Raw genomic sequence first — 27,725 nt, 5'->3', positions numbered from 1 at the left:
GAAACCACCATTACAAAGCTAACTCACGTCTTGTATTACTCTTTACATATAGAGCAAACTGACTGACTTAGAAACCCTGGCTTTGCTGATAGCAACTCTAAGCCATGACTTGGATCACAGGGGAGTGAACAACTCTTACATACAAAGGTAAGTAAGTCTGAGAGAAGTTAAGAACAAATGAATACCAAAATCACACAGCTAAATGAAGTACAGCCTAATTGATTTGATGATGTGAGGCTGTGCAAAGGAGCAGGTTTTTACAAAGCAGTAAGTGCAAGAACAGTCAGAAACACCCAAGAGTCCAAAGCAAAGATGCATAACCTCAGTTGATGACTAACTGCGATGGCAGATGAAGTGAACTCTTTGTAGGCTGTTCAGGGGCAGCGTCTTCCTGCTCCTGTTCCAAATGTCGCATCCCCCATTTCCCATACAGTGGCAGCAAAAGGTCCCAGCTTCTAAGGGACAGTATGTAGGAAACATGCAGCTCTTCAGATTGCTCCCTGCCCAACCAGCTGTTCCCCATCTAGTCTGGGCCAGCACAGAGCTGAGATCTGCAGCCATCTGATACAAAGGTGGCTCCCTACCATTGTGAACTCTGATTGTTTTACTCATGATTTAGCCATGTTCTTCCAGAATTCTAAGTTGATTTGGGTAAGATACATATTTTAAATCACATTAAAAATGTATTACTGTTTTGCATTGATTTGGCGTTATCTGTATGCTTTTAACTTTGATCAATTATGGAATTACAGACAAACCTTTACAACACAAAAAGTCAAAATGTTTTAAAACCTTGAAAAAATATTTTTACTAAATGAAGTATTTGACTTTGAAGTTATCAAAATGAAGCATCTGAACTCTTCTAAAATTTTCTCCATATTTTAATTTTTAACTAAAAATAGTTGGGTTTTTTAGAATTTATTCATAATTTCAGATCTGCCCAAAATGTGTTTTTCAGTGATTTTAGTATTCACTTAAAGAACAGTATATGATTCTTCAATTAAAATAAATAGCTTGACTTAAAACATGGTATAATGGGATTACTGTGATATGGCAGTGTGTCCTGATCTGACCAGAGATGGGGAAAAGATACCCAGAAACGTATACTTGTATCTTTTTCTGGCAGAGTTGGAGAGTGGTTTTGAAGCTACCTTTGGAAGAAGTGGTCTGCTGTTCTCGCTGTGTGTAAAGTAAGATACTAGGGGAGGAGAGGTTTGTCTGAGGCAGAGAATACTGAAAGGCAGGAAATAAGTAAACTGAAGCAGAATTCCTGCCTTTCAGATATATGTTCAGAATAACACTAAGACTGATGTGTAAGGCAAAAAAACCCCAAACCCTAAAACTCCACAAAACTGAAAGAGTAACCTTTTTCTAGTTCCTAATAGGGGATTCCAGCAGTAACTGTAGCCTTGCAGTGATTGGAACCAGCTAGCTATTTTTTACTTTATTTATTTAAAAATAAATTTCCTGGAAGACATCTGGAGATGCGTCATCTCCTCTCAAAAATGTCCTGGGAAAGTGTCATAGACAGCAAAATCTAACATTTGCTGTAAAGCAGAGATGATTACAGCTTAGTAATTCTTTTTCAATAGAAAGTTCCGTGAATTTTGTTTTTAAATCCCTCATTTAAATCCAAATGAAAAGTTATTTTTTCCAGGAATGGATCCCTTTTGTTTCTTCCTTGGAAGCAGGGAGAGTGGATACTTAGCATATGATTCTTTTCTTAAGCAACAGGGTTTCAAAAATTAAAATGGTCCTGGTAGTAGCAATTACAGGAAATGAACTGCTTAAAGGTCTTTTGGTAGATATGCAGGGGTTTTCTTTTCTTTTTCTTCCAAACCCACATGTAAAGTCGGCAAGCACAGAGTATGAAAACTGCATAACCAAACCAGTGTGTTCAGAAAGCACTGGTGTCCTTTGGCCTGGCGTGGTGGTTTAACAGAAATGCTGTGTATTACGGAAGTAGGACCTGAGTTTATTTCCAGCACTTGTGTCTTCCCAGACAGCCAGGGTCTGTAAGTACTGAGCAAGGTCTAGTTTGGTGCAGTACTTGGGAAGATAACCTAAGATATTTCTCACATATTTCTGAACTTTAGGGGACACAGTATGCATCCCACTTAACTCAATGGGAATTTTACCCAGCATGTGTTGGCACCGTCCTACAATTTGTTTCCTTACAGAAACACGCAAGCATATTTGCTCTATACTGCTTTTGCAGTGGTCTCAGAGGAGGTGCTGGGCAGCCAGCCCATAATCCTCAGGGGCTTGCATCCTTTAATCTCCCCTTCTGTGTTTTTGTTTGTCTTTCCATCTTTCTCTCCACATTTTTTGTGCTTCTTAAATCCCTGGAGTCTCCTTTTATGACTTTTACTTGAGTCTCTGTGTGCACTCACTTACATCGGGACCGAATCCTGCAACCACTAATTCATGTGAATGATCCTTAACCATACAAAAAGTCCCATGAAACTATATACTAAAAAAGAATTTCTTACATGATGAAATGTTTGTAGGTCAGCTTATAATTAGAGTAATAGATTCAGGATCAGCAGCAAAACAGACTTCCAAAAGAATCCCGATTTTGTTGAAGAGATGACATAAACAACATTGGGACCAGTGCTGAAGATGAAGATATGGTAGCAAAAGCTAAGAACCGTATTATGTAATAAGGAACAGGGGGTAATTAGAAATCCTTAGAGAGAAGGAATTTCTGTATTTTGTCTGAAGCTACTCAAACAGTAAATTCTATTTTCTAGACTAAGACAGCTTTAAATTCTGCATCCACACAGTTGGTTTCACTGCTCATAGTACAGCCAACATCTTGTTTCCCTTTTGGATTTTACCTTGGGCAAAGGGTAGGTAACAACATTGCAGTAGTTTGGTCATGAAGAGAGTGGTGATGAATGAAGTACCAATACAGTTACTAACACTGGGAAATTACTTGATCAACATTTTGGGCCCTACACCAGAGTCCACTGAGGTCAGCAGAGATTTTTCCATTGCTTCCAGTGGGCTTCTGACTAGGTCTGTGTTAGTACTTACAAGCTCAGTAGTTGAGCTGACTACGCCAGGCAGGCATTTAAAATGCTACAAAACCCAAAACTGTCACTTAAATTTTGCTTGTGAATGAACCCTTCTTGTTGCCTTTCCTTTTCATACAAGAACTTTCACTCTTTATAAAACCTTGTATTACATTCTCACTCCTTGTGTGCAGCTGGTCTCTACAGGTAACAGAAGACAGAAAACTAGAGTTGTCAGTGCTCTGACAAAGTAACAGCATTGTCTTTTTATCTGTACTCCTCCTGCATCCTTCCACATGTATTCATTTTGTTTGACCAGTTACACAGAAGGGAGAAAAGTACTGGTTAAGACAAGCATGGGTGGGTGGGGGTAAACAAATAATGAGAAGACGACATTAAAAGGGAAGTAATTTCTGGATTAGTAGTATGTTTAATTTGATTTCTCCATCTGATGAGTCTTTTTACTCCTCAGAAGCGAACATCCACTGGCTCAACTGTATTGCCACTCAATCATGGAGCATCATCATTTCGATCAATGCCTTATGATCCTGAATAGTCCAGTGAGTGCCACATTTTTGTCTATGCTGAAGGAAACTATTCCCTATTTTACTTTTTATTTTTGGCTTTTGGATAGATTCCCACCCTTATACATTCCTAAGTGATCTTTATTCCTTTTTGGGTAAAGAAAGCAAATGCAGCAGTTTTGAAATCACAGTTCCATTGCTGAGTGCCACCAGACCTTTCCAAGTGTTGCCTGATAAGGGAAGCCTTACTAATATCCTTTTGAGTACCTGTTTCCTTGGACCAAAGGGAAAATAAAAGGCTTTGTTGCCATTTTCATGACCCCTTATGAACCACCAAATAAACCCAAGTCCTTGCTCTCATTTCAGAAAACATTCCGGCCCTCACATACACAAAGCAGTCCTGATGAGACCAAACCAAACACTGCTTATGTTGACATTCCAAAGTGAAGCCAAACCTAAGTTAAATAAATATGCAAATAAAACTACATTCTTCTTGGTTTATATTATTAACTAATTCTAAGACGAGTTATTCAGCATGCACAATCATTTCAAAGCAGTGTGTTTTCACTGCTCATTTCGTATCACAGGTACTTCTGGCATCCTTTGTATTATAATGATTCTTTCCTATTCAGGAAAATATGGAAAAAAGGTGGAGGCAAGTTGCCATTTTACCAGCTCTATAGTGCTTTGTTTTAACTGTGGGCTGCTGAGCTTATATTTCTATGTAATAGCTTGTTATTTATGTTGCTTCATAAAAGGAAAATATTTTCATTTACATGAGGTGTATAGGCAGGTACTGGACTCTATTATAGTTCCTCTGCTTCAGGGAGTGGGGGGAAGAGGAAAGAGAAATGCTACGATAGAGCTAGTGGCAAATTTAATTTTGATGAATGAAATGGACTTAAAAGCTTTGCTGTTGCTCTGCTTGCAGTTTCATTTTGTAACAGTTGATTATGATGCTGGTGCTGTGCAGCTTTCTGCCATTACTCAAGAAGACTGGAATTTTTATTTTTAAATTGGGGACTCTGCAAAAGGAAGCAGGGTAAAAGAATGACATCAGATATCAGCAAGCAACACATAATGATTTAGTACCTAAGAGACATTTTAGCAAACTGGTGTGCTGTTGCCCATTTTATTGATAACACTGTTTGGGTTTTTTTTTGTAAAGGGAAATCAGATTCTCAGCAGCCTTTCCATTGAAGAATACAAGGCCACGCTGAAAATGATAAAACAAGCCATTCTTGCCACAGACCTAGCACTATACATAAAGTAAGTTAGAGGCAAGTTTGGCTGCACAATCATTGCTGACTGTTTGGATTGTGTCAGCATGCTGCAAAATCTTTTGTTTTAACTTCTTTTAAAGGAGGAGAGGAGAATTTTTTGAACTTTTAAGGAAGAAGCAATTTAATTTGGAAGATCCTACGCAGAAGGAGCTATTTTTGTAAGTAAAAGCAAAATGATTAAGAAGTCAGTTAATATTATTAGGTACCCAATTTTCCATGCCATGTTGCTGTGAATTTCATTAAAACCAGCAGATCTGTGTGCTCTGGGCCTGTACAAACTGGCACTGGCACATAGGTCACTGAAAGACTCCCTGGGTCTGAATTACTAAGTCTGCAACCTGTATAATAAACTTTGTTAAGGAGCACGTGGAGTTACGTGAGCATTTCTGCTCTTCCTAAAGAATGTAAGGTTCCTGTCTAGGTACCATGTTCTTTTGCTGTTGATACTTCATACTTAAATATTGAATTGCTGAAATAAATAACAAGATTCAGGACAAGCAGTTTGTTTTGAAGCTGATTCCTTACTGACAGTGAAGAAAAAAGATGATTGAGTGTAGAGACACATATTGTAGTGCACAGCTACAGAAAAGCAGGATTACATAGGCTGTCTCAGAAAGGAAGGATGCCATATTTCAAATTCAGTGCCTTTAAGAACCAGTCTAATTTAGTCATGTTCTATGTCAATTCCTATTTCAGTCCTTGGCCCTCATACTGTCAATAACGATGTCAGTCAGCACCAATGTCAGAAATAAAAAAATGTGCTGCGCAGTAGCGAATAGAATGAAACAGTTCATTTGATGTGAATCCACCAAATGAGCCAGTCCAGATTTTCTCATTTCTGTGTGCTCATTCCACACTGGTGAAAGTCTATTGCATCACTGACCCTTGGATACCTTTATAACTTTGCTTTAATTTCACATCTTTTTCTGACTTTGATGTTCCTTGGAATTTTAGATTCTATTTTACTAATCACTTCACTTGGTGGCTACATACATTTCACAATACAGTAATTCATGGATTTCTTTCTGGTTTTTCTACAGAGCAATGCTGATGACTGCTTGTGATTTATCAGCCATAACCAAGCCATGGCCAGTTCAGCAACGGGTATATGCTTAATTTTAAGATTTGCTAAGTACAAACTCCGCGTAACTGCTTCTGCATCCTCCATCTAGTCCTTATTGCAAAGGCAGTGGTGAAATGCAGAGTCTTAGGAAACAGTCCTTCAAAGTGCTGTACGTGGGTTGAAGACTTTCTCAGATCTTTGTTGCACTAACTGTGCATTTAGCTATGTCACCATGTTAGCAGTAATCTGAAGGTAAATCAGGAATCTTTGTTCTTTCCAACATTTCTGTGTTACTACAAGGCAGTCGATTAATACAGCACACTAGTATCAACTGACCTTTTTCTATGTGTTCATCATTCCAACTGCTATCAGTAGTAAAATGCCTATGTGCCATTTTACTCACTTTGTTTTGTCAGAGTAAATATCAGCACATGCAGGTGTTTTGTTTGTGCACAGATGTGTGCATGAAGAATTCTAAAAGCTAGCTGTTAAGCTGGAGAGTCTCATTATGGGGGGTCTCAATCCAGTAAGGAGAGATAGGAAACACAGGAGACAGTTTTGATTGTAGGTAGCAAACAAACTTTTAGAGCTCTCAATGTGTGAAATTTCTTACAGATTGCTGAGCTTGTAGCTACTGAGTTCTTTGATCAAGGAGATAAAGAGCGGAAGGAACTCAACATAGAACCAACAGTAAGTGGCAGTAATCGTGCAGAATCACCTCTTTCAAACTGGCTTCTACAAACCGCACTTCACATTCCTTTCAAAAGCCGCAGTTTCTTGCACTGACCAGAATATAGGACCAACTCTCCTTCCCTGTCTTCCTAGTAGTCAGTTTTCTTCTGCAGTTCCCAAACACCAACAGTGTATCATTATCTCTGAGCCAGAAGAACAGACAGCATTATTTCTTCTAAATCGGTATTACTAAATTGTCTAGGAAATACATTCCTAAACTGGTACCTATCCAAACCCAGAAAGCTTGAATATTCATCTAGCTATTTGGGCTCTGTCAGTCCAAAGACAGTCTCCTAAGGCAAGTCATGCAGTCAGATTACCTGCATTGTAACACATGTACTGATTACCCTGCTGTGCTAAGCTTGCTGTGCTTTTTAAGGTGCTGCTTTTTAATTCCAGCCTGTTTCTTTGGTTTTGGTTGGGTTTTTTACTTAATGCATCTAAACACAGAGCTTGCTTACTTCTTATCTGCAGGATCTAATGAACAGAGAGAAGAAAAATAAAATTCCCAGCATGCAGGTTGGATTCATAGATGCTGTTTGTTTGCAGCTGTATGAGGTATGGTGCCTAAGAAAGAATTGCAAATATCTAAAACCTGAACAGCTCAGTGTAGCATCTAATAGAGGCAGATTTAAAATTAGAATAAAAATCAAATAAAAAACTCTAGTCCCTTAGTTAAAAAATACATATTTTGGTTATATTTTATATGTGGTTCATTATTCAGTTGAAGAAATGATTATTTTAGTATTTATCATTCATATTTTGTTTGTCTGATTAATGTATTTTGTTATAATTTTTTAAAACCTAGTGGTAATTGCTGGGCTCTGTGCATTTGGTGTTAGATCCCTGGGTTATATTCCAGATTCCAGCAGCTCCAGTGAGCTGCTGTGATCATCAGAAAAAGTCACAAAACCAATGCTTTGCTATCTAAGAAAAGAATGGTATCCATGTAGTGCATTGATAAAAAGTGTTGTTTAAGAGTTCTGAAGAATTCAGAATCCTTCATGCAAAATGTGATATGCTATATATAGGAAATTTACCCAAATTTAACATTTCCTATCCCATATTTTTCTTTCTTCTTCATCACACACAAAAGCAGTGCATGAGAGAATTCATTGAAATGTTTTTCATCCTGGTCACAAACTGTATAAGCAGATACTTGGTCAGATATAGCATGAAAAAAACATAATGATTTCCGATTTTTTTAAACCAGTAAAGCACTAGAGTGAAAGCCTGTTCATTGGGACTGTAGCAAGTATTTTACAGGAACTGAGGTGAGAAAAAGAAAGGTGAGGAACAGATAACCTAACTGTAAAAAATATTCCAGTGGAAGGAACAAGGTGATTACTCATATTTTTCCCCCTTACACAGTAAACTCTTCTAAAAAGAATCCACATCCGCCAGTTGGAAGGAAACAAGGATAGAGGAAGCAGAGGGAGCTACTAGCTCCTGCCCCTGAAACTCATGTTTCTATGCTGTAGAAACTGTTTGTCAGGAAAATAAGGCAGCCTTTGCTGGGAAGCCTCAGAAAACTGTCCTCAGTAGGAGGTAGGCCACTGAAAGAAGACTGAGTGTCTGTGGGAAGGTACAGACTATACAAACAAAAATGTTTTTGAACAGAACACCTGAACAGGTTTGAATGCCCACAGCTCCAGAGCCTGAACTTCTATACTTTTTCTTGTTAGGGAAGGGCTTTACCTTTCCATTTATGAAAAGACCAAAAAAATGTCATTTACTCTGAAATACATACCGCAGCTTACATCAACAGTTACCAAGTGATACTAGTCCAAACTGTACCCAGCTCCTGTACAATTTGTATAAGGAAATGAGGTGCATGAGTGATTTCTAGCTACTGTGCCCCTGCTTTGTAACAGCGGCTTTGTTATGCCACAGTGAATACAGAGACATTCATGGTTAGCAGCCAAAAGCACCTACAAATGTTTGGAGTCTTCTCCCTTCTCTTTAATTGGGGAAGAAGGAAGGAGATTCTGCATCCACAGGAGGGGGTCTAAGCAGCATCTTTTTGCTCAGAACATGTTTCCTCTTCCAGCTTCTAGTGTATCACTCTTACTTGTCATCTTGGATCAAAGTCTGACTTGAACTGGAAGAGCATGTAGCAGGTTGACAGTGTCTGGGACTTTGTACAGTCTCAGAGTATGCCAGCATGTGTCCTAACCTGACAGATAAGGGAGAGTGACTTACCTGCAGGGGCAGAGAGCACTCAAGAGGAGGGGGAGCCTATGAGGAAGAGACAAAACCCATAACGATACTGGTAAATCCAAGGAAGGGGCTATGGTTTGAGCTGATCCAGTGTTTGTTTATTTTGACTGGAGTACAAGTAGGGGATATTACCTGCTTGCACAGATTTTTGTTTTCTTCAGTGAGTAATAAATGGTAAAACATATAAACTACTTCAGTGTTAACTTTGAAAATGAACAAGCACACAGTTCACTCTCCAACAGTCTAATGCTATAAAAGCAAACAATAATCAGGGTTGTAATGACAGCCTTTCCACTGTTTTCTTAGCTTTCATCCAGTCAGTAGGAATTTGACACACAGTGCGAACAGAGATGAGTTCCCAACACAGCACTGCAAGTATGTGACTTACCATGTTACTCAGAGGAGGTCAAATCCAAATGAACTGAAGTTTTGTGGCTTGTGTTAGCTGGGTAACCAGTGCAGTTAAATTGAATGATCTACAAGTCTTCTCCTTAAGATCAAAAATCTGAAAAAATGAGAGAAATGTGTTTCATTCTCTTAATTTTTGAATTGAAAAAAGTATCATTTAGCAGTTTTAAATGCTGTTTAGATATGTTCAGATAAATAAAACAGGAAAAATCCAGAGATATTTGACAGCCCCATTCTTCTTATAGTGGTGTAAATCAAAAATACTTTGATTATGTCTACCGAAACTAATGAAGCAGCCTATAAAGCCAAAAGGAACTATGAAGATTTATACAAGCTGATAATTCAGTAGAGTCCCTGTGTAAAGTTATAGGAGAATTAGACATCGCTGCCTCATGTTATTTGAATGAGACCTGAATTCCATGTGAAATTCTGAATGATTTTATGTTTTGTATAGTGACCAGCAGAGGGGCCAGGATTATTCTCTCTGTACTTTGCAGTCAGTCATAGTATCTATGCTCAAACCCTCTTTCCCATACCTTGTTCTGCACTGTTAGAACTATTAAACTCCCACTTTACACTTCTGGATAGTGTGACTTTATTCCAGAAGCCAACAGAACCCTTTATGCAAGTAAGGGCTGACTGTCATAGTGTGAGGAAACATTTCATCACTTCCATCTGGAAAGAAAAACATACAAAAATGCTTATGAATTACTCATTTTTTCAATTCTATATTTAAATATCAGAATCCAGTTTTCCTTCACTCTGATATAGTAACACAGCCATATCATGAAAAATTCTTGATTGACTTCAGTCACAGTTGTTCCTAAAAGGCACTAAGTGTCAAATGTAATTTATCTATTGTGTGCCAAGTGTCTTGAATTCACCGTCAGTGAATATGGACTCACTGACTGTACCTCCTCTGTGTCTGATTACCACTCCACAGCCATCCTTATGACCAACCTTGCTAGACATTCAAAGGCTGGCTTGCAAACAAAGTCCATGCATAGTATTTCACTAGGAATACTGGACAGGTCACTTGTGCAGAATACAACAAACTTATTGTGGTTCCTTCTGCACCTATGTATGAAGTGCTGTATGGACACTGCCATTCAGTCTAATCAGCCCTAGTGCCAGGTAATTGTGTGCATGATTGATGTGCAGTAGGAAGCCTTCCTTGAAGTTCAAAATAAAAGTTCAATTTTAATTATAGATAGACCTTGTATTTCAATCATTCTGTTCTCTCTCATGGTCATCTTTAAGAACCCTTATTTTGTTGTTAAATGTAATCTGTTTTACATGTTCTTAATTTATTTCAGGCCCTAACACATGTGTCGGAGGCCTGCTACCCTTTACTGGACGGCTGTAGAAAAAACAGGCAGAAATGGCAATCCTTAGCTGAACAACAAGAGAAGAATCTGATTAATGGAGAAAGCAATCAAGCCAAACGGAACTGAGAGGCTAATTTAACAACCACAAGCTTAAGTTCACATAGAAAACATAGTAATAGGGGAGTACTGCATTTTGCTAAACACTGTATGAATTTGGCTTATGTTTTGCCACTGCTGTATTATTTTCCACATTTCAAGATATAGCATGACCGTGTATATGCCAAGGTTATATAAAGATAGTATGTTTCTTTTATTACATCTGATTGAGATGGAAAAAGATCTGCAAGGGTAGTTTTTGCTATCCTATTCCACAGGAAGGTACGAGTGCAGTTACTCAGCTGTCCCTGAGAGCCTATTACTTTATAGATGTATATAGTTGTTTAGTGATCATGTTGTGGCCAGTACCTTAAAGACTACTGCATTTCGCACCTTTTTTCCTCTTCCAGTCTTGCTGTGTTATGTTATAAAAGTAATGAGCAGTCTTGCCTGTTCTCTTCCCAGAGGTTCAGAGGAAAGTTTGGGACTAACTCTGAGGAGTCTAATCCACCATTGCTATGCTAACCTCTTTCAGGAGACAGAACTGGCCTTCAAAGTGGAAGAGCTCCAGAATCTGTGTACCCAGTAGTTTTTTTTCATACTAGAGGAATGCCTTAGCAAATGTCTTATATTTGGAGAAATTTTTAAAAACCCTGTGAATTACTAGGCAATGGAGGTCTTAGAAGTTTTGTGGTAGAAGTGTCGTAATTATCCATGAATAACGTAAACTGCTTGAAGACCGATGAAATGTCACAACGTAACTGACAGGCTGCCATGGAGGAATGGCTCCCATTGAAAGCTGCAAGAAGCACACAGAGAAATGGAAACTAAACAGGATCATTTTTATATGCTGGTTTTAACTTCATTTGGAAGTTGAATTTAACATCATCATAACCAACAGACTGAATCATGGGCAAGAAGAGTCAAAGATAATGTGACTGCAAGAGCAAGAGATGAAAATCTGAATCAGAATGATGCAGGAATGGCACACTTCTGGTGACTATCAAGGACTGATTCTTTAGGCCAGTGCTATTATGAAATGGCTATGACCACTCTGAAGAAAGTTTTAGGTTAACATCTTTTAAAAATCATTTTTGGCATTAGTTAATGTTAACAATGATTAATCACAATGTCTTAAACGAATAAGAAAAAAGAACACTGAACACTGAAAGCAAAAATAGCTCAGAATGCTACAGGGATTTGCCATTTGTGTATGAGGTATTAACGTTCAGAAAATAAATCAATTAACTTGCACTAGTTAAAAAAAAACAACGTTGATATTTTATTTAAATGATGACTAATAAAAATTGGTTTGAATTGGGAACCAATTCAAGAAAATACACACATTAGACAAACCCCAAAAGAGTAATACAAAGAGAGCACTATTCTTTGGGTAGACAGGACTAGGAGATTAATGTCAGCAGTCTAAGATTGGTTAGCAGTAGGTGTAATTTCGGCTGCACAGAGACACAGAAAATGCTACTTTTTTTTTAATCTGTAGTAATGAATTTTCAGTTAAAATAGCAATAGTATTAGGCAAAAGTAATACATTTGGGATTATACTTCGAAGTGTGGAAGTTGATTTCTATCAGAGTAATCCAGAAAATTCTAGTTGGAAACTGCAATAAATTCTTCCCAGGAGATTATCAGTCCTCCTGTGTAAAAGCTGGTCAGAAAGACAGTGAAAACAACCTCTTTTTTATCAGTCTCTGCATTTAGATAAACTATACCAGAATCTAACAAGAGATGAAGCAAATGTTTCAAAACGTTTGATGATACTGAGTTTCATAGTCAATTCTTTTAAAAATGTATAATAAGGCATTCTGATAGTCTGCAGCATTTCTGCCAACCTAAATTATTTGTCACTGATTTAATCCGATCTCAAACTTCTCTAATGACCACCAATAATATATTATTGCAGCTGAATTTGAAAACATTTTTCTACAAAAGTATTTTTCCTGATTTTTTTTCCCAGATTTTCAAAAAAAGTATGGAATTCAACAATAATTAAGAATTCCAGGGCTACTGTTATGCAGTGCTACATATGTGTATTTGTACACATACACAGTACAATTATGTATGTAGTATGTCATAGCTATGCAGAAAAATGACAGCAGCCTGCCCCCCCCAACACCACCCCCCCCCCGAAAAAAAGAGGTTTTAGGTACTTTTTGATAAATAGGAAACTTTGCTTCAGGATTTGCATAGTCCTTGTATATTCTTTTCCTAAAATGCTTGAGATACTGAAATATAATTATTATGCTGATGAGAGACATATTTAATATAAATATGAGTAAAGTATATGTATATAAAGGTGTATTCTTGCTAGTATGGTTGAGACTGGTAATTCATGGTGACAACACAGCAAATCAATTATTGTGATATTACAATATAGTGACATATCATTTACATTAAGATCCCAGTATTTCTTTGCTTTATTGTGTGTTCAGCAAAGCTTTATTATGACATAAATTTACAACTACTACAAAGGAGTGCTGGATTCCTATCTTTGACTTGAAAAAAAATGGACATGACATTGCATTTTTTCAAAGGTTCACTTAAAATGAACACACTAAAAGACTATGTGCATGTATTTAATTACATATCTGTACACATTTATTCCACAGAATCTCTTCCACTACAAAGATTGGAACATACATAGAAATACAGTTCCTAGTAAATAAACCATTTAAATGTCATAGTACACCTGTATCTGTATATATTTCTACAAAACCAAACCCTTTAAACTACTGGTTTAAGAATCTTAAAAGCAGAGATTGCTGTACTTCATGAAATTCCAGTGATCAAATTGTTTATATAGTGTTCTACTCTGCCTGAAGGCAAAGTCAGAGTGTGCTGGTTTTGTCATAGCTTTGTGTGAACTGTTTGCAGAAATTACTCATTCCTTTTGTAATGTAAATAGGTGACAATATGAAGAAAAGCCAGGCTGTTTTCTGCCTGAAATTCATTGCCTTCAGAATTCAACATTTTCAAACCCAGCTAGTGGCTTACAGCCATGCAGCTGCCATTCATTTCATCATGAGTTATGTATCTAATTATTTTAGTCAGGTCTGAAATATATTCTCTCCAATTTATATTGTCTAGCTAAAGCAATCAGTGTGGATTATACAAGAAACGAGCTGAAATGGAGTTTATCACTTTGTCAGTTCAGTCTTAAGTCCTTTAAAGCCATTGTGAAATTTGATATTTAAGTCTTCAGGTACAGAATTTGTCTCACTATTTTTTAACATTTGTCTCAGTGAAGACATCTAAGTCAGTATCCTACTTGTTCTCAGACACGGACATATTTTCTTTTAAAGTCACTTCACAGCACAGTTTAAGGCTTAAAGTACACTTTTTTTTTCTGATTTTGCTCCCCTTCTGAAAAAATTACTTGTCATACATATTAACATACACAAAATTACTGATTAACCCTACCTCTTCTAATTAAAATAACAGTGAGGCTCCTAAGCTGTAGGTAGTACTTCTTTTCCAACAAGTTAGTCACAGGTCCAATATCAGCTGTAGAATGTCTAGGTTTTCTATTATCTCACACAGTAAAGGAGGGGAAAATATTTTGATTTTCAGGATGGTGTTGATTCTTCATTAGTTTAAAGTTAAGAGCAGATTACTCTCATATCTTCAGTGAATACAACTGGGCTAGTGATGAAAGTGAATAATCTACTCCACAGATGACCAGCTGATCTCTCTTTAGAAGAGAGAGGACTGAAGCCTGATTTTATGCATCGCCCTCTGACAGTTGTGCACATGTAAAGATAAAACTTTTGAATGCATTTTATCTGATAGTGGCATGAACTGACAAAATCAGAACACTGTCTAATTCATATACAAGATTTTTCAAAATTAGTAGGTACCTGATTTTCTAACCCATTATACAGAAAGATTATGAAGAGTCAGATCTAACCTCTTAAAATTAGGGCATGTTCCCTGAGTGATCTGTTTGGTGACCCTTGCAGTTATGCATGAGAAGATAGAGAGTTCTGATGAAAAAAAATGCCTCACCATAATAAATTCATGCATTTTTAAAGGTTTTACAGAGAGCTAGTATTTCAGGCAAATTTATACATTAGTTAGGAGTCTTGTCTCTGTGATGCTGCAATTTCTTCTTCATGTCAAATCACATGCAGTTTACATTCCACAAGGTTTCAGCTTTATTTCACAGTTCCCTGCTGTACTTCTTCAGGGACTTGCACTAATTTGAAAGATAAGCTTTAACATTGGAGCTTGAATAAAAAAATTAGTTTGGCCAGAGTATGATAAATAATGAGGGCTGGATTTTTTGGTTTGGACTTTCACAGAAACAAGAAAGAAACATCACAGAATCTGGCTTGGTAATTAGTGACACTTGCTAAATACAGCAAATTGTGACAGCAAGATATTTTATCTTTGTCTTTGCTAAATGAATGGAAATTGCATGGGAAAGTTTATTTTCCACATACAGAAGTTTGTTTCCATAGAGAAACTCATATCTAAGTACCACTGTTTGTAAATGTATATTTATGTGACAATGCTATATAATTGCTAATTTCCACTAACTTTCACAGCATGAGCTTGTCATACCAGGGTCCACTTGAAGTCAATTATATGATCCCCATTTACCTCAGTGGGAGTTGAATTGAGCTATATAGAGAGTGAAAGAATGGGTCAAATCCACCTTTTTTACATATAAAGAGGGACCAAACTCTTACCCTTGGTAACACCTGCTTCACCTGCTCTTTGCTGTATTCAGCTATTCCTGCTGATGCCCAAGGTACTTTTACAGATGTAACTGAAGTTAGAATTTGAGCCCTCTGTATTCACATGGCAGACACCTGCATGTGTCTCTTAAAGAATGTAGTGTGAAATGCACTGTAAATAGTTTAAATATACATTTCTATTATAGTTTAATAAAAATCTTAATCACAGTCACTAGCCACTGAGTTTGTCCATTTGTATTCTTTTATCTTTTAAAAATATTTGAACAAATACATAGTTTCTGGGCACAGTATTTTTGTACTAGGTTAAGGGGGTTACTCTGTATATCATGTTTTGCCTTTAAGCAGTATTAAAGTCTTCTGAATGTTATGTGTTCTCACTTGCTTCTGTCCTATGATTACTTAGTAAAAGTAGAGAAGTAAGAGAATCATTAGTCCTACTTACTGTACAGTTGATAGAGAATAGAGTCAGGTTATTTTCTATGGCCAAAATGCTGCTTATTACTTATTTCCTCATTCTTCTCTTTGTACTGCTTTCATGCTTTTTAAAATAAAAAGGACGATGTCAAATTTTACTGTTTGGTAATTAATACTACTGAGGTTGAATTTTCAACACCTCACTGTTCCCTGATTCAAATCATTGCTTCGTAATTTTATATTTTATAATAACTTCTCTAGGTCCTAGAAATCCTGAGGAGAAAAACTTCACTACTAATATCAAGATACTTACATTGCAAGTACTACTGAGATGAGCCAATGGTAAAGTACTTCTTGTTTAAAAACAGCAAAAAATAATTCACTGCTACTAACCACTAGAGAGCACTGCAGCTACACTTATTAGCTGGGAACTGTAAGAAACCAATTTATTTATTGGCTAAGCAGAACTGCCAAATACAACTGTTACAGAGATCTATCTTCATCCTCTGGCCCCAGATATCAATTCCTGTGATAGCATGAAAGAGAGATGGAATAGTCAACCCAGTGACTTCAAACAAAACTGTGAAAAAATTATTTTTGGCAACAAAAGCCTCATCACGTGCAAAACTGCTGAGCCTAGAATTAATTCTAGACCAATGGGCTTCTTGGCAATTTCTGTTCTTTGCCTATTAGTTTCTCCACAGCAACACTTCTGGCTTGACTTTTTTTAGCTCTAGGCAAAACCAAAAAGTATGTACATCCCTGGCAAACAGCAGTCTCATTCAAAAAGTTATGAAGGGCTAGATTTAGTTCAGCACAAAACACAAGCACTGTTTGCTTGAACCAACGGCAGTTTATGAGTTCAGCTGAACAACTGTCTATGTATATCTACATATATCAGGTGACCATTGGCTGTTGGGACTACAACCTTTCCAGCCCACTCACCAACCTAGTCGGGCTCCTGCTTAGTCTTCACTGGCCTACTGAATGTTTGAATTCATTTCTGAGGACTGGTGCAGTTTTCAACAGGAGTCCTGGAATACATTTCTTACCCAGCCCAGAAAATAATATAACCTTGAACGAGGGCATTTTTATTGAAGAGGTGAAAAAGAACATTACACTTGGTCTTTCACATCTTGCACAACTACAATGCCTTTTTAACAAATGGAAAAGACAATAGCTCCTTCCTCCAGCCATATTTTTAGTATCAGTGGTGACAGCTATTGCTGACATGCATTTCACATTCCTGTGAAATCTCACCCTTTAAGTTTTTTGGAAATAATTCAAATGTGCGAGTTTGTTACAGTAGTAAGCTTTAGGATCTAAATTTATGGAATCTGACAGCCATCAAGTTTTTTAGCCCTTCAGAGAAGAGTAGAATTCCTTAGCATGTACAGAACTTTAGAACTTCAATTTCAGTTGAAAAATACCACAAATTATAAACACAGTAAATTTTCACTTCGGTATTTACAATTCAGAATTTTGAAATACCTAGCTGCATGTTTTCTCCCCATTATTCCAAAGCTCTTATTTTATTTAACATGGAAATTTATTTTTACACTTCCTGAGAGATTGAACTGTTTGCCGAACAGCTGCATCATTTTCTGATCTGAATCTGTACTATTAAAGATAAAATCCTCTTTCCTGCTGAAATATGAGGATAATCAATTCAGCCACAGACTGCTACTGCCCACCCAGTGGTTCATAATGGCTGATAAATAGATCTATACTTTAGATGGGTTTCTGTTGTTTAACATCATCAAAGTTCTTTAACAAAAACTAGGACTAAAATCCATGGCTAAATCATACCACTAGTATACACGATACATCCACATATAGGCATTTCTTCTGAATCCTTTTTTGTAGTAGTTAATCAAGTCACTGGCACATTATTTTATGATATGTATGACTTTAATGGACAGGAAGTTCATTTTACATGTAAGTAGAGGGGTCAACTTGATCAAGGTCACATAGAAAGTCCATTTCTGAGCTGGAAATAGAACCAGCCAGGTGTCCATTCTGCATTCATGTGAAACATGAAGAAAAGAATTTTGTCTTGATGCCATCTTTTCCTTTTGGATATACAAATATTTAAATATATGAGCCATATAGGGTGCTCTCTTGCTATTATGCTGAGCTCAGAAGAACTCTGAAGCTCACTATTTTACAGATGAGATTAGATTCAAGTCACTAATCCAGATAATCACAATAATCTTTGGTGGAGTTTGGAGCTGTATCATAATCAAGGGCAAAAGTGTATGATCAGCAAATAGCTATGTTGAAATGAACTAAAAGGCCAGTTCAAATTTTGGAGAAACTGAAAAGTCCAGTGCAGACTTTCAATACCATACATTGTTAGCTCATTGGACTATAACTCAACCCCACCCTTTGATCACATTTCATATTCTGAACAAAAAGAAACTACTTCCCTAAATCTGCCTTCTACTAAGTATTTGCCAGGAAAATACAGGGAAAGAGTATTAAGATATACATTTAAATACCTTAGATAAGCCTGACAAACAGCCCTGTGGGTCAACTGACATATCAGTCTCTATGTGACAAGTGACAAATGGGACTAATACTCAGAGATTTGTATAACCTTTTCTGGAAAAGCACACTTATTTTTATTGGCAATTGGTCACTGTCACCCTCTTGTCATTGAAACTAGGCTAGATTCTACTATTCTGGGTAATCCTAGGATTCATTTTAGCATGCAGTAAGAAACAAAGTAAATACCAGTTTTGTTATTGCTTTAAGAAAATCCTGCATTTTGCTTCTAGATTTTTTTAACCTGGAGCTTATTAGCTCATGCACTTCAGTTCTCTCCAATAATCAACTCTCAAAAACATGCAGCACTTTATGGATCCATTACACAGAAATTAAAAAGGAGTGTGCACAGACACCTAAGAGTAAGTTTTAAGATCCACAGCCCACTACTAACTAATCAGACAAATGGATCTATACTCACTGGAAATTTCTAAGTAATATTCAAATGTTGAATCTTCACATTGAACAGACTGCGTATTAGCAGCATCCAGGAGATTCTCCTTGAACGAAAATAAAACCAGAAACTTGGAAAACAGGCAGCAGAAATAGGACAAAATCTAGCTCAAGTATGATCTAATCCTGCTGCAATACATCTAATTACAATAGGTACTTTGAAATTATTTATCCAAGAGATGGCATTAGTTAGGGTCCATCAAGGTCCTTGTTGCTAGACCATGCATAGTTACACTAGAGTTGGCTTTACTGGCGTAGAACTATTGATTTATCGTATCGATATAAAGTTGAGTAGTGTGGTTTAAATGCTTAGTAAAACATCACAATAAGGGACCCAGGGGCACTTAAATGCTTTAAGTGCCCAACCATCTTTGCGATCCATCCGAAGACATATAGAAGAATCATGCAGTAGAAAACATGCATAAACACTGCCAAATCAGTTCACAACTACCTGACAGAAACCAGTTAATCTGCATGGTTTTAACAGGGATTCATCTCTCTCTTAATATATAATACTATATATAATAATATTTACATAAGTATATAATGTTTATGCTGGCACCTAACCATTATCACTCCATGGTAAAGCCAAATTCTACTGTCCTAGCTAATTTTAGACACTACAACTTGAAGACAAGCCACAAAACAATAAACAGGATGAACGAATATAACCCACTGCAAAAGCATTGTTGTCACCCTGATCTTTGGAACCTCATTGTCAATTATCATCATAATACAGCCTAGTATGATTATCACAGACTGGCATGATGAGATTCGCATGACCATATAAGTTAATAATTTATTTCCATCCACCTCATTTAAAGATCAAACTTCAAAGTTAATGTTTGTCCATTTTCAGTGTTCTGAAGCTGGCACATTGAAGAAAGCCATGAAGCCAAGATTACACACCCTTAGCTTTCATGACTTTCATGCAACTAGCTATACTAAAAATCAAGTTTTTCAATGCACCATCTAAGCAAAAATTGTAGTTTTGAAAACCAGTCATGGAAGGGGTAGACAGAAGAAGAAAAAAGGTTGTGGAATATTCCAACATTAAAAAATATCTATAAAACCAATTTTAATTATCATTTTAGAAGGAAACCCAGCTTTTAGAGGAACTTGACTGTGAGTTAAGTGTATATCGTATGATTCTAGTACATGTAAGAAAACCAGAGTCAGATTTTAGTCTGTTAATAGTCCTAAGTAACTCATGTAAATTGTGAGAGATTAAAAAGACAGCTGTTTGTTCTAGCACTGACATTCCATCAGACCTCAGAGAAGAACAGCTCTTTATGCTGTCAGCACTACATCAACATAGAGACACTATGAAACTTATTAATATTGACCACCTGTGGAGATTATTACTTAACTGACAAATCTGTGGGACTGATCTGAACAGGATCCTAAGGATTCATGCCCAGTGAAAAGAAATGTTAAGGAAGGGAAAAATGGGACAGAAATGGAGCCACAAGCTTTGATGTGAAATTCAGGACCCAGCTACTCGCTGCTCCCATGGTGAAAAGGTTTGGAGTTGGCTGGTTAGCCTGACTTCTGAGGGAGACCAAAGAATCAGAAGGGGGGAAAGGCAAGTTGTGAGATAACTGACTGGAAAAGCACATCTGAGAGATCTTCCTGTTAGTTGAGGACTTGCTCCAGAAGACGCTCCCCCTTTTTTAAGGTTCAGAAAAACTGCTGAAGTAAATTTGATGTAGAAATTCATACTTAACCTGCAGAAAGTCACTACTCTGAGTTATTTTTTCAGAGGTTAAGAAGATAGATTGGACTCAAATGAGGAAAGTAATCAGTAACAATGGTTCTGTTTAAATATATAAACACTACTTCAGATACCTTATAATTTCTTAAATGAAATGAATCAGCAGATTCTTGAAGACAATGCAGAACCCACCTAAAAAGTAGAAAAGCTTTCTTGAAATGCTCAAAATAAAAGGTAACTTCCAATTTGTTAGATTCATAGATTTCAAATATGTGAATAATTCACATTCTTTCAGGCCCCAATTTTCTACTGGATACAACAGAAGTGGTTCAAAAGTTGCACTGCACCACTGTCAGAAAGAACCCTCTGCAAAGACTGTAAAGAGAGTTAATGATTTTGTTAAGCAACAATAAACTGAATGAACTATAATTGGGTATTTTTGTTTATGTATATATACTAAATAAATAATATAGATTGACAGTGATAACGACAAAGGTCAAGATACACTCCAATGCAATAAAAAGAGATAATCTGACTAACAGAAACTCATTTTGCCTATTTTCTGAGATGGCTGAAGGGTAAGATGGGCATCCATGACTAGCACAGCACCGCGCACAGGCTGACAGTTTTTGAGACACTGAGTTTGGATTCAGCACCATACTAACACAACTACTCATCTTCCATTTTATTGTTGGCTGATTTTTACCCAGTTCCAACTACAAGGGCTAGCATGGATTATTTCCCTAAATCTAATGTCTTGCCTGTACCTGACAGTGCTCCAGTTCACAGTGAGATGCAGTATTTCAATTCTGTCCTTCACAAAAGATGTTAATTCTGGAATTCCAGTATTTATATAGAGGCAGGGTTTTTTTCTACCAAAATTATGCCTACTTCTTTGCAAATTTTATTTTAGTACTTTCATGTAAGCCAAGGTAATAAAATACTGCATGAAAATCTGGGAAGAAACTGAACGTAAAAACTATATAATGAGACCTAAATGGTGTTGTTAAATAGGTATTGTGAGGTGAGGTACTTCCCTCACTGCCATTAAGAGTAAACAGCCTGAACGCCTTCCATCTGGCAGGCAGCTTTACCCTGCAAGGCAGGAATATAAGAGGTAGGAAAAGGAAAGAACAGGTAGCTAGTACGCAAGAGTGGCAGGCTCTGCTTCTTCCTAGCCTTAGAGAAAAAAAGGCATTTCTAAGATGGAAGACCATGGCTTTGAGGAAGGCAAACAACAGCAGCTGGAACAGTGGAAGACAAGAGGACGAGAAAAGGACATATGCCCACAACCCCAATCCTTGTCACCTGCAGGTGAACCTTCCCACCCAGAACAGGGACATGTCTGTGGGTTCCTGCTCTCCCAGCTGCGGCTGCACTGGCTCACCAGGTTAGTGCTCCAACATGTTCAGTATGACCCCATGCTGGGGGTACTGTGCCCTCACAGCAACCATTCATTTGGCAAATGAGATTCTTCATATTCCCTACTCCTCCCCACACAGTTTAGGCAAAACTCCCAGGTTTGAAACATCTGCTGTGTAACTGGAGGTGGCTCACTTCAAATGAAATTAATTAGGAAACATTCATAAAAGGATGTCTGTTGGCAGATCCAAGATAACCTCTGCAAATTACTGCTGGGAGAGTTGAACTGGAATAGTTGTAGTTGGAACATGAGGTTCAACAGACTAGCTTGTACCAAATCCCATCTTTCAAAAGACCAAAGGGTCTGGAAAAGTTAATTTGAACTCTAATGCATGGTCAGCTTCTAGCACTCTGTTGTGGCTGCAAGCATGGCACCTTTCCCTACATAACTTGCAACAATATGAACCTAAATTCTATTTTCTTTTCATCAAGTAAGAAATACTTGAGCTATTTTTCCTCTCCAGTCTGTTAGCCAGATTACTATTGAATTCAAAATGAAGCTGACTGGAGTGAAAAGCCCCTATTGTGGTATCGCTAGCAAAGTTCTAAATTTATAGTTACACTTCAATAAAACCTCTTGTTCCAGGCTGCAGTCCACAGATATACAAGATAATGATAACATGAGTCACTGTTAAAATTTGGTAAGTAGAGTACAGCCCATAGCAAAATCCAATTGGGCGTTCAGGGTTTACATTCACATTTTGAAGCTAAGAATAGCAAAGCTGATGCCACCATGTGAACAGAATGATTATAACCCTGAACTTGGTAAAAACAAAACTGAGTCAATAGTTTTGCTCAGTTTCAAGTAGCACCAATTGGAGGGGAAGGGGAGGGGGGGGAGTCAGGGAAGACTCATGTTCTGCATTATGCTTGAACAGACAAAATCTGGGACCTGTGGAAACCAACCACATCAGGTAAATTCACTTAGCTGCACATTTTTTCTGTTGTAGGAATGGGTTAGATGCACATAACATTCACTGATGTGTTATAATGAAGAAAATTTGTAGAAACTGCTCAGAATTTAAACTATATATTAAAGAGTGAGAACATGAATACAGAATATCATCCCAATTTTCATAGCTCAGCACTAGACTAGAAGCACGTGGATCGTTTTCTGAAACAACCTGCAGACATTCAGTAAATTCTCTGCCCCATGCTTATTATGTTGAGCAGAACAGATTCTACCAAATTATAACAGATCAAGTAGAGATTTGTGTTTGGTTAGTTGGGTAAATATATTTCCTCCAGTTGCATAAAGACTCTCCCACAAGCATGAAGATACAACAGAAATGGAAAATGTCAAGAAATTTTCTTAGTCTAATTATTGCTTTCACTAGATACCCGATTTTTACTACAACTCAAATATGGTGAATATAATGAATGGATTAGCAATTCTTTATTAAGATAACAAATAAAGATACTGTTGTGATTTGGGGGCAATAAGGCAGAGATTCAGCAAGCAGTGTGGTCACAATTGGAAATTTGATTACAGTAAACTTCTCCTTGAAAAGATCAGTGCATCAGTTGAGCTTTAGTCAGCCACATCATCCTGTAAATTGCTTTCAAGATAAGCTAGTACATAAATTCTCTTTGCAAAGATATGTTACTTCAGAACAGTCCTTCTACAGACAGAAACATGGCATTTGATGGTACTTGGAAAATAGACAGAAATGAAAACTATGAAAAGTTCATGGAGGCAATGGGTAAGTCTTACTTTTCCAATCCTTTCTACAAGAATAATACCAATGTGGCTGGATACAAACACGAGCTGTCTGTGAACTACCTTCTGACTAGGCTGTCCTTGTGCTGTTTGCTGCTCTGCCCTTACATGGCGTACTGCATGTATTTTCAAATGATTCCATGATGGGGAGGTGGGGGAAGATACTGAGAAATGTTCTGATTTATTATGTTAATCTTAAGAAACTTAACTAATTTCAGCAGAGGAAAGAATCTCTAAGTCTACATTTGAGGAAAAGGCTCAGAGAATTTGAATGATAAACTTTAAGCAGCATTCTATAGCAGGAATATTATTTGGATAACATGAAATTAGTTTGAAAATTACACGGGGAGGAAATCATCATTCGTCAATTTTATAGAAACACATGATTCAAGTAATTTTAACAACCCGATACTTACTTTTTACAAACTGTACGTTATATGGACATAAACATAAACATTCCAGTTGGACAGTGGTTCGTATTATATCTGTACTGGTGAAAATGGCCTCAATAAAAAGTGAAAGAGAATAAAAATTTGGGTCAGAATGCTGGAATAAACTCACTTGACCACATAAAAGTCACCTAAAAGAGACAGATACGATGCTTTAGGAGGTTTTTTTCTGATTGATATTAATTGATTTTTCTAGGTATTAATGTGATGAAAAGAAAGTTAGGAGCCCACGATAATCTGAAGATCACTATTCAACAAGATGGAAACAAATTTACTGTCAAAGAATCAAGCAACTTCCGTACCATAGATATTGAATTCACTCTGGGAGTCAATTTTGAGTACAGTCTGGCTGATGGGACTGAACTTACTGTAAGAGAATTTTCATATAATTATATATTTATTATATGATAATAACTTTACGAAGTACAGTTTCCAGATGAATGACCTGTCTTCCTATTTTTCAATTTAAATTTTACTTTTAAAGTGTGACTGTTCAGGAATGCTTGCAGCTTATATACAAAACCACAAGGCAGTCTTAACTGTTAATGGATTCAACACTGTACCCTGAAACTCAGGGTTCCATAGAATGCCCAAAAAGCAGAGTATGTAGCAATTTCACATGATAAAATCCAGGCGACTGCAATTTTACTTCTTATAATATTCAAGTACACCACCTAGAGTGTAGTGTGGATATTTATAAGAAATTACTTTTTTTCTGTTGATACAATTAATTAAGGTGTACTGAGCACTAAAAAAATCTAGCTTGACTGTTATGCAATTAAACTAGTGGTTTTATTAAAATTTTATTTTTACAGCCTTTCCATCAATGTCCAAAAAAGCATTATTCCACTAGTTTAATGTCTTCTTAGTTTTAAGCATTCCTGCAGTCTTTAAATCAAATCAGTGTCATATCTATTGCAAAATTTTTTTTCCCATTATAGGGTTCTTGGAACATGGAAGGAAATAAACTTGTAGGTACATTTACTAGGAAAGATAATGGAAAGGTACTCACAGCATACAGAGAAATCGTAGGTGAAGAACTTGTTCAGGTGAGTTAAGCAGTCACATACAACTTTACAATACAATGAACTGAAAAAGTTTTAAAAGCTCTTTTGAAAGTAGGACATTTTCTTCAAGTCAAATAACCTCATTTATCTTTAGTTAAAATTCTCAAGTCAAGTAATCTATCAAAATCTAAAACTTTAAAATAAAACTTGCAATCTGTGATTTTTACATTTTTCTACCCATGTGAACTGTATCTTATCATTCTGAAGCCTGTGAATACAAGCTGTATACAGGAGTTATATATAGATACAGATATAGATATAGATCTATACACTCTGCAGACGTTTTCTGACTGAAGGCCCTTTTCCAAGTGTCTGCCTTACTACAGGAGCTTACTACAGGGTAATGTTGTCAACGGCTGATAAATGCCCTTTTAAAACAAAGTTTGGGGTTGGGGCACGGGATGATGGCACAGAGGGGTAAATTTGAGACAAAAGGGAAATGTTTCACAGCTCTGCAGTAAAGCCAGAAACTGAAGTGAACTGTAATGCTTTAAGATTCTCTCTGCTAATGGGTCACAAGCTTCTTAAAAGAATAAATAAAAAACCCCAAACTTATGGACAGGTGTGAGATTTGAGATATCAAGAACATACAGTCCAACCCTTTAATGCTTCTTTACACTTCTAATAAAAGCAGTAACACGGGTGAAACTTCTTAAGCAGTGGTATTGGGAATATGACACTTCAACACTTTGGGTTTTTTCTGAAGCCCCCAAAAGCTGTCCCATGGTGGTTCAAATATTTGCATAGAGAATTTATGCCTATTGACGACAGGCTGTTTTCTTTATGTTCCTTTCCTCAGAGCCTCCACAAGGGCTGGTAGGCCCCACACGGCCACCAGTCACAATTAATTAAATCACTATTAACCATCTCTCAATAGCAGCTGTGAAATGAAACTTTATAAGAGCAGCCACTGATTTTTCTTCTTAATTTCTTAACAGACCTACGTATATGAAGGAGTTGAAGCCAAGAGAATCTTCAAAAGGGGCTAAGTACTTCGCTCAGAACAGCACCAGAATCAAAAAAAAAAAAAAAAAAAAAAAGGAAAAAGACCATTTCTACATATCCTCTGCTTTTTTTTTTTAATGCCCTCACAGCACCTCCTAAGCTGCAATTACTTAGCCCTGTTGAAAACACAGGCTACTTCCTTATGTTTACTGTTTTGCCTTGAATAAATAAAATCCAATTACAGTTTGATACAAATGCTAAAATGTTATTTGTACCAAGTCCTACCTGAATGCCATACTATAAAAGGTGGCAGAAACTATTTTCTATAAGCAGAACTTAAGTATTTTTTGCACTGGTCCTCAAATGGCAACTTAGTTTCCTTACCATAATATTTATATCAATAAACAGTTTCTCCGTGTATTGAATATTGTGTAATAAGGATGGCAAAACCTAAAAGAAACCTGACAACACCCATGTCTCTAAGTCTATTCTATGTAAATATAAATATGGAATAAACATAAAATATATCATGCTTATATCAATAGGAATGATATAAAACACATACTGATGATATACAGATATCTCACATAAAGTAATTCCATTGTATTTGCTTCTAAAAGTAAGACTATACTTTTAAACATGCAAATTTTGAGTTGTTCCAATTTATTAATCACAGAATGGTTTGGGTTGGAAGGGACCTTAAAGATCATCCAGTTCCAACCCCTCTGCCACGGGCAGGGACACCTTCCACTAGACCAGGTTCCTCAAAGCCCCGTCCAACCTGGCCTGGAACACTGCCAGGGAGGGGGCAGCCACAGCTTCTCTGGGAAACCTGTGCCAGTGTCTCACCACCCTCACAGGAAAGAATTTCTTCCTTGTACCTAATCTACTCTCTTTCAGTTTAAAACCATTACCCCTCATCCTATCCCTACACCCCCTGATAAAAAGTCCCTCCCCAGCTTTTCTGTAGCCCCCTTTAAGTACTGGAAAGCTGCTCTAAGGTCTCCCCGGAGTCTTCTCTTCTCCAGGCTGAACAACCCCAACTCTCTCAGCCTGTCCTCATAAGGGAGGTGCTCCAGCCCCCCAATCATCTTCGTGGCCTCCTCTGGACCCGCTCGAGTAGGTCCATGTCCTTCTGTTGGGGGCCCCAGAGCTGGACACAGCACTGCAGGTGGGCTCTCACGAGAGCGGAGTAGAGGGGGAGAATCCCCTCCCTCGACCTGCTGGTCACACTTATCTTGATGCAGCCCAGGATACAGTTGGCTTCCTGGGCTGCAAGCGCACATTGCCAGGTCATGTTGAGCATCCTGTCAACGAACACCCCCAAGTCCTTCTCTGCAGGGCTGTTCTCAATCCATTGTTCACCCAGCCTGTATTTGTGCTTGGGATTGCACCGACCGACATGCAGGACCTTGGAGTTGCCCTTGTTGAACTTCATGAGGTTTGCACGGTCCCACCTCTCCAGCCCATCCAGGTCTCTCTGGATGACATCCCTTCCCTCCAGCCTGTCGACCGCACCTCACAGCTTGGTGACGTTGGCAAACTTGCTGAGGGTGCACTCAATCCCAGTGTCCATGTTGACAACAAAGATGTTAAACAGCACTA

General features: G+C 37.4%; 2 protein-coding genes across 6 annotated transcripts in view; both read left to right on the top strand.

Moving 5' to 3' along the window:
• PDE5A (phosphodiesterase 5A) overlaps positions 1-15,961 on the top strand; it is a 138,789-nt gene extending 122,828 nt beyond the window's left edge. For all 5 annotated transcript variants that reach the window (XM_074823580.1, XM_074823576.1, XM_074823575.1 and 2 more), the window contains exons 14-21: positions 53-147; positions 3,490-3,577; positions 4,710-4,810; positions 4,905-4,982; positions 5,865-5,928; positions 6,503-6,577; positions 7,094-7,177; positions 10,564-15,961. In XM_074823580.1, coding sequence (XP_074679681.1) covers positions 53-147; positions 3,490-3,577; positions 4,710-4,810; positions 4,905-4,982; positions 5,865-5,928; positions 6,503-6,577; positions 7,094-7,177; positions 10,564-10,701 — 723 coding nt within the window. In that variant the 3' untranslated portion in view covers positions 10,702-15,961. The remainder of the gene's footprint in view (positions 1-52; positions 148-3,489; positions 3,578-4,709; positions 4,811-4,904; positions 4,983-5,864; positions 5,929-6,502; positions 6,578-7,093; positions 7,178-10,563) is intronic.
• Positions 15,962-23,575: 7,614 nt separating this feature from the next.
• On the top strand, positions 23,576-26,168 carry FABP2 (fatty acid binding protein 2). The gene is made up of 4 exons (XM_074821488.1): positions 23,576-23,642; positions 24,305-24,477; positions 25,050-25,157; positions 26,114-26,168. The coding sequence occupies exons 1-4, from the start codon at positions 23,576-23,578 to the stop codon at positions 26,162-26,164; spliced, it is 399 nt and encodes a 132-aa protein (XP_074677589.1). The 3' UTR covers positions 26,165-26,168.
• The last annotated feature ends 1,557 nt before the right edge of the window (positions 26,169-27,725 follow it).

The sequence above is a fragment of the Strix aluco genome, chromosome 4 (genome assembly GCF_031877795.1).
Source record: "Strix aluco isolate bStrAlu1 chromosome 4, bStrAlu1.hap1, whole genome shotgun sequence".
Taxonomy (NCBI): domain Eukaryota; kingdom Metazoa; phylum Chordata; class Aves; order Strigiformes; family Strigidae; genus Strix; species Strix aluco.
The sequence above is the reverse complement of the archived record's forward strand: the minus strand, read 5'-3'. Positions and strand labels throughout refer to the sequence as shown.

What these genes read in the sequence shown, in the direction of transcription:
- FABP2 (XM_074821488.1), top strand. Translation starts at nt 23,576, where the DNA reads ATGGCATTTGATGGTACTTGGAAAATAGACAGAAATGAAAACTATGAA. An exon ending in CTGATGGGACTGAACTTACT is followed by an intron (nt 24,478 to 25,049) that starts GTAAGAGAATTT and finishes TTCCCATTATAG; the next exon opens with GGTTCTTGGAACATGGAAGG. An exon ending in TAGGTGAAGAACTTGTTCAG is followed by an intron (nt 25,158 to 26,113) that starts GTGAGTTAAGCA and finishes ATTTCTTAACAG; the next exon opens with ACCTACGTATATGAAGGAGT.